We start from the raw sequence: 6040 nt of genomic DNA on the forward strand, positions 1-6040 counted from the left end.
TGCGCTTACACTGTAATGAGATAAGAAGCATTTCCCCTTATCATTAGCTGAAAGAGTAGGGGTATATTTATTTCTATCTATACATAATTTTGTATTCTGATGTTGTTGTTTGTTTTGTTTGTTCTCCATCTGACTTGAGTCTTGCCCCATGAATGTGTATTGACCTTTCTGTCAAACAATGCCTGCTCATTAGTTGGATCTGTTTATTAGTCTTTTTTTTTTTTACTTCTCCTAATTATTATTGTATTACTTGTTCCTGTTACCCTCAGCGTTCCAACAATTGTGTAAAGAAGGTATTCCCACACCCGGTGAAAGCAACAGAAAGGTATAACGGTCACCTTACCAGATAATCGCTTCCTTACGCTAGGTGGCATTGTTTTATTGACTATGTATGGCGACTCGGAGTATGTCAGTTTTACATATATTACGCCTACTAGAACGCTCCCATGTAAAAAGGTAGAGGAGCAACGGTTGTCATCAAAGAAGAAGCATGTTATTGCCTTAGGCACATTATCAGATAGTAGAACTAGTAGTAGTAGTAGTAGTAGTAGTAGTGGCGGTGGTGGCGTTTGTGTTGGTGGGGGCTCGACCCAATTGACGCCTTCTTCAAAAGGCATTGGAGCCACGCTATATGTTAGATTTTTTGACACGCTCAGAAAGATGACCAGGACACAATGCTTTTCTATGCGTCCAAACTCAACTATGAAGTATGTCTATGAAATTATTCATGCATGGCTCCCCGAGGCGGGAAATTTAGTCTGTTATACCGTGTACAGCGAGACTCATGGAGTGCTGTATCCATTGGTTAATAAAGTGCTTCATCTCGACGATGACGTGCCAAGACTTGTTTTTTGTCAAGAGGTGCTTTGCCCTTTCCATAAGCTGACAAATCGCTGGGGGGTAGTTAATGTCGTTGTACTGCAGCATCACGGATCTCTTCTTCCTGGGTACATACCTTTAATAGTGCACCGATCATCACTGCAATCCAGAGAAACATTACAGGAGCAGCTGCGTCAGCTTTGTTGTACCTCCCCTGCGGAGGCCAATTATATGAAATCACAACTCTTCCTCAACTGTGCCGTTTCTGCCGGACTTATGGATTTGTTCTCTTTTTTTGACGCATGTAACGACGACTCCACGTCCCTTCCTCAGATTGCTGTAGTTTACCCTGCCTTGGCGCCAGGGGATTTAGTGCGTGTGGAGATGATGGACCGAATGAGTCGAAGGTTTAGCATCCAAGGTATGATTAAATGCAGTCGGCAAAAAGACGGTGTACTCTGCTATGACGTGGAAGAAATGGCGGTGGGCTGTGTCTTCGAGGGGTTGACATGTGTTCAAGTGTTACCTTTGTAACCATTCTATAAATTTCTTTACCTCAACACACGCTCTATGTTCTTTATTCGCGGTGCATTGACGGTGTTGAATTTTTATCCTTTTTTTTCCTGATTATTTTCTGGTCTTTTCCTTTTTATCCGTCCACTTCTTTATATGCTGACTGGCAAACCTGCATTTGCCCTTTTCCGTTTCTGTTTCTGATTCTGCTTCTTGCTTGTTCAGGGAAATTCAGCGAGAAAAAGGAGACATGGACCACAAGTCGTGGTCTCTGCCCGTAAAACGGGTTCCAGTTGCAGAGAAGCTTGATCGCTCCGTGATATGGAACAATGCTCGCCTGTGTTATGAGCAACGATTGTTTGGCCAGGTGACTTGTGTCAGGTACAACAATGCCGGGACGACCGTGGGATGCACCTCGACGAATCAACTCACACTCTTGCGAGTACCCCAGACGGAAGGTGTGATCGCCAATGAGCAGCGTGAAAGAAAGTGTTTTTCTCTTCGATTTCGGGATGATGACAAAATGGCTCTATTCGCTTTTAACCAGCGCGTTGTTGTTAGATCCACTCAAACTGCCTTCGAGCGGCAATTTTTGGGTCATGTTAGGGAAGTCAGGGACGCTATATTTCTGGATCGGCACAACTTTGTCTCGGGTAGCGATGACACGACTGTAAGGCTTTGGGATATCATGAACGAAAATGCGCTGCTTGTCGGTAAAACGCATACCGACTACGTTCGATGCCTGGAGAATTACTCGCCAGGTTGCTTCTTTAGTGGTTCCTACGATCACACCATTAATTTATGGGACACACGAGTTGGTTTTGAGCACCCCGTTCAATCCAGTGAGCGTCGCATTGGAAGTCCTGTAGAGGCAATGCTGCACACTCATGCACACACGCTGACTTGCACGGCGGGAGATCAAGTCCTATTGTTCGACATGCGTAAGGGTCTTTCTACGGTCTTATTGCAGGAATCACACCATACAAAGTCGGTGGTGGCCCTTGCATTTTCAAAGGGAAATAATGTGCTTCTCACGGGGTCACTCGATCAACGTGTCAAGATTTTCTCCCTGGAGAATGGGGGGCTGGAGCTGCTTGCGAGCAAAAAGTATGATGCACCAGTGACTGCCGTGGCGGTTCATCCACGTTCATCTGAGTTTGCCGTCGGCACTGCAGGGGGGGATCTTCGTATCATGAGGCTTGAGGGCGCCTTTGACCAAAAAGGGGAAGAAGAGGAGGAGGAAGGCGTGGTGGTGGAGGCGAGATTCGAAGGCAAAGAGGAAAATAAACAAAACGACGTTTTGAGCACGAAGATGCATGATGTGCGGCAGCAACTTGTGTCGTACCAGTACAATCGGGCCCTAAAGACAGCTCTCTATTCTCGTAACCCGGACGTTATTGCGTCTACGCTGGAGGAACTTGTCCGTCGTGGTGCCCTACACGTGGCCTTGAGTGGCCAGAACGACCGAACAATTGTGCGCATCCTTCGCTTTTCGGTAAACCATCTTGATTCCCCTCAGTTTTGTGAGTCAATGATGATTGTGCTCGACGTCATCTTTGAAATTTATGCAACGTGTGTGGGAAAGAGTAGCTTCCTTTACAGAGAAATGATGATTGCGCGTCTACGCTTGGGAGCTGTCCTCGCGACTCTTCAGCGAATGGAGCACACCTTGAGCATAATGGAGCTAATAGTAAACGACGTGTAAGCCTCTTATTTTATCTAAGCAAGAGTGAAGAAGAGAACGCGGGTGACATGGGGGATACGGTTGCGCACTGTAGGACCAATGTCCAGAACAGATAAAAATAAATGGATGTTCTTTTATTTTGCCTTTTTCTTCGTCTCTCACGGGTGTCGTTGTCATCACAAAGGTTGAAAAAGCACTGGTTGAAAGTGAAAAAGTGAGGCTATCATCGGAAACAAGGAGGAAAAGTTTACATAAAAAGGACCATCATGTTCCGTCGTGTGACTGTTGCGCCGTTGCGGGACTGCATCTCACGCCGAGCTTTCTGCAAAACTGCGATGCTTTTTAACTTGGACTACCAGGGATATAAGACGGCCACGGTGCGTGAGGCGGCGCCTGAGTGGGCTGGCAAAGCTGTGGTGAATGGACGCATAAAGGACATCAGCTTCAATGACTACAAGGGCAAATACGTTGTTCTTCTTTTTTATCCCATGGATTTCACCTTTGTGTGCCCCACAGAAATCACGGCCTTTTCAGATGCTCAAGCAGAATTTGATAAGCTCAACACCCAGGTGGTGGCGGTATCATGCGACAGCCAATACTCGCATCTCGCCTGGATCGAAACTCCGAGAAAACGCGGCGGCCTTGGAGAAATGAAGATTCCCGTGCTTTCGGACCTCACGAAGGAAATAGCCCGCGACTATGGGGTTTTGATCGAGGAGCAAGGGGTCCCTCTGCGCGGACTGTTCATCATTGACGACAAGGGAATTCTTCGCCACATCACGGTGAATGATCTACCCGTCGGCCGAAGTGTCGAAGAAGTGCTTCGGGTTGTGCAAGCGTTTCAGTACGCTGACAAGAATGGGGATGTGATTCCATGCAACTGGAAGCCAGGCAAACCGACAATGAAGCCCGAAAAGGCAAATGAATATTTTGAGAAGAATAATTAAGCGCGTGCGGTGTGAAGGGAGGTTTTTGCTTTACTATATTCGTTTTGTTTTTGTTTTTGTTTTTGTTTTTCCCTTAGCAATTGGTAGACTTTGTGTGCGCGTGAGTGTCGTCCCGCCTGTTGTTCCCATTTTTCAGGCGCATGGTCCCGCATCCTGATCGGTGCGTTGGTGGGTTCTTCAGGCAGTGGTGTGCTTGACCTTTTCAGCTTTTGGCGGCTTCTTTGTTTAAGCGGAAGTAGCTGAGTGGCCGCTGCGTGCCTGCGAGCGCTCGAGTTCACCACACTGCTTTTGGGCTCGGGGGCGGTGTGACGGTGCGTGAAACTACTTTTTTTTTCTTATTTGCTGGTTTTCTCCGAAAGAGGAAGAGAGGATGTCTAAAATAAGTGTCCCGCCGAAGGTCGAGCGCCGTGGGGGGATTCCGGTCGAGGGGTCCCGTAACCCGCGGGTCTTCTTTGAGATATCCATCGACAACAAGCCAACCGGGCGGATAACCATGGAACTCTACGCGGACGCGGTGCCCAAGACCGCCGAGAATTTTCGGGCCCTTTGCACTGGCGAAAAGGGCCGCGGCAAGGGTGGGAAGCCGCTCCACTACAAGGGCTGTGTGTTTCACCGTGTCATACCGGGATTCATGATTCAAGGCGGTGACATTACGCGGGGAAATGGCACTGGCGGGGAGTCCATCTACGGCGTTAAATTTCGTGATGAGAGCTTTTCCGGCAAGGCCGGCAAACACACGGGGCTTGGCTGCCTATCGATGGCGAATGCCGGCCCCAACACAAACGGATCGCAATTTTTTATCTGCACCGCCAACACCCCGTGGTTGAACGGCAAGCACGTTGTTTTTGGCCGCGTCACGGAGGGTCTTGACGTCGTGAAGAAGGTGGAACGGCTGGGCTCAGAGTCTGGAAAGACGCGCGGCCGAATAGTTATTGCCGACTGTGGTGAGGTTGCGGCGCCGGAGGCGAAGGAGAAGCCAACCAAAGAGAGGGACGAGGTGAAGAGGGGTGCGGCCGCCGCAAAGGCCGAGGCCTCTGCGAAGAAGCGCCCACGCGAGGAGGAGCAACACGCGGAGGAGGTAAAGAAGCGCATTCAGGCAAAGAAGGCAAAAATTGCTCGGCTTCGCGAACAGCTGGAGAAGTAATCCGTGAAAGCCAGTCGGACCTACTGCGTCTAACAAAGCGTAACTGAGCAGACGGCAGCTGACGTCTATTAAGAACGAAGAATAACCCGCCCCTTACCCTGTTGCTCCCGTCGCAGATGACTCTCGCACAGGAGCGAAGAGCAAACAACAACAACAACAACAACACACACACACACACACACACACAACCACATAAACACTTCTTTTGCCACCTCTTCGTCTTGGTTCCCACTCTCTTTGCTTTCCATAACATTTAGCGATCAGGATGCGTAGCAGGGGAGGCGGCCTGCTTTGCCCCACTCTCATGTGTAGCATGCCATTTGTAGGCGTGGGATCGACTCGGCTGATTGCACGCCAGCAGAGGGAGCCGCAGAGGGTGGGCGGTCCAACGACACTGCTGGGGGGAGGTCACGGGGAGCACGCCAGCCGCAGTGGTACTTCTGACGCAGTCCAGCTTGGGGAGAGTGATGACCGCCGCGGGGAAGAGTTGCGAATGCTGGCACTTCTAAAAGAGCAGGAGCAGCGTCGAATAGCCCGCCGAGAGGCTTTTTTGAAATGGCAGGCGGGACAACGCGAAAAGGGCGCAGCACACCGTTTGGTGCGCCAGGCAAAGACGCAAGAAAAGTTCAAGCGACACCACTACCACGCTCAGAGCGGGAGGTTGATTTCTGTTGCTCTCTCTCAGAGTGGAGGCAGCAGCAACAGCGACGGCGAAAGCTCGGGTGGCGTCATGGATTTTGCGTCTTCGCACCTGCATGAAAGCGAGCGAGGACGTGCGACAAACTTTTTGCTTCATTGCGGCGGCCGTACTGACGGAAGATCCACTCACGAGCGCTGATTCTTTTCTCCTCCCGCCCCCATTTTTTTTTTATTGCTGCCCATGGCGAAAGCGAAAGGAGCGGAAGAGGGAGGCGTGAGAGCGAACGGGAGGGG

The 6040-nt window shown here is 49.9% G+C and overlaps 5 protein-coding genes across 5 annotated transcripts, besides 5 other annotated features; all 5 read left to right on the forward strand.

Moving 5' to 3' along the window:
- Positions 1 to 527: 527 nt before the first annotated feature.
- Positions 528 to 555: a microsatellite.
- Positions 556 to 702: 147 nt separating this feature from the next.
- Tco025E_08466 (uncharacterized protein) lies at positions 703 to 1353 on the forward strand (the record flags this gene model as incomplete). Its single annotated transcript, XM_029375315.1, has 1 exon — positions 703 to 1353. The coding sequence occupies one exon, from the start codon at positions 703 to 705 to the stop codon at positions 1351 to 1353; it is 651 nt and encodes a 216-aa protein (XP_029224567.1).
- A 229-nt stretch (positions 1354 to 1582) lies between these two features.
- On the forward strand, positions 1583 to 3037 carry Tco025E_08467 (putative beta propeller protein; the record flags this gene model as incomplete). Its single annotated transcript, XM_029375316.1, has 1 exon — positions 1583 to 3037. One exon carries the CDS (start codon positions 1583 to 1585, stop codon positions 3035 to 3037), a length of 1455 nt encoding a protein of 484 aa, XP_029224568.1.
- Positions 3038 to 3282: 245 nt separating this feature from the next.
- Positions 3283 to 3963, forward strand: Tco025E_08468 (mitochondrial tryparedoxin peroxidase, trypanosomatid typical 2-Cys peroxiredoxin; the record flags this gene model as incomplete). Its single annotated transcript, XM_029375317.1, has 1 exon — positions 3283 to 3963. One exon carries the CDS (start codon positions 3283 to 3285, stop codon positions 3961 to 3963), a length of 681 nt encoding a protein of 226 aa, XP_029224569.1.
- Positions 3964 to 4005: 42 nt separating this feature from the next.
- Positions 4006 to 4033: a microsatellite.
- A 300-nt stretch (positions 4034 to 4333) lies between these two features.
- Positions 4334 to 5107, forward strand: Tco025E_08469 (cyclophilin; the record flags this gene model as incomplete). The annotated part of the gene is made up of 1 exon (XM_029375318.1): positions 4334 to 5107. The coding sequence occupies one exon, from the start codon at positions 4334 to 4336 to the stop codon at positions 5105 to 5107; it is 774 nt and encodes a 257-aa protein (XP_029224570.1).
- Positions 5108 to 5250: 143 nt separating this feature from the next.
- Positions 5251 to 5269: a microsatellite.
- Positions 5270 to 5294: a microsatellite.
- Positions 5295 to 5306: a microsatellite.
- A 114-nt stretch (positions 5307 to 5420) lies between these two features.
- Tco025E_08470 (excreted/secreted protein 23) lies at positions 5421 to 5945 on the forward strand (the record flags this gene model as incomplete). The annotated part of the gene is made up of 1 exon (XM_029375319.1): positions 5421 to 5945. The coding sequence occupies one exon, from the start codon at positions 5421 to 5423 to the stop codon at positions 5943 to 5945; it is 525 nt and encodes a 174-aa protein (XP_029224571.1).
- Positions 5946 to 6040: the final 95 nt, after the last annotated feature.

The sequence above is a fragment of the Trypanosoma conorhini genome, assembly GCF_003719485.1.
Source record: "Trypanosoma conorhini strain 025E chromosome Unknown Tco_14.4_contig_00789, whole genome shotgun sequence".
Classification (NCBI taxonomy): Eukaryota; Euglenozoa; class Kinetoplastea; order Trypanosomatida; family Trypanosomatidae; genus Trypanosoma; species Trypanosoma conorhini.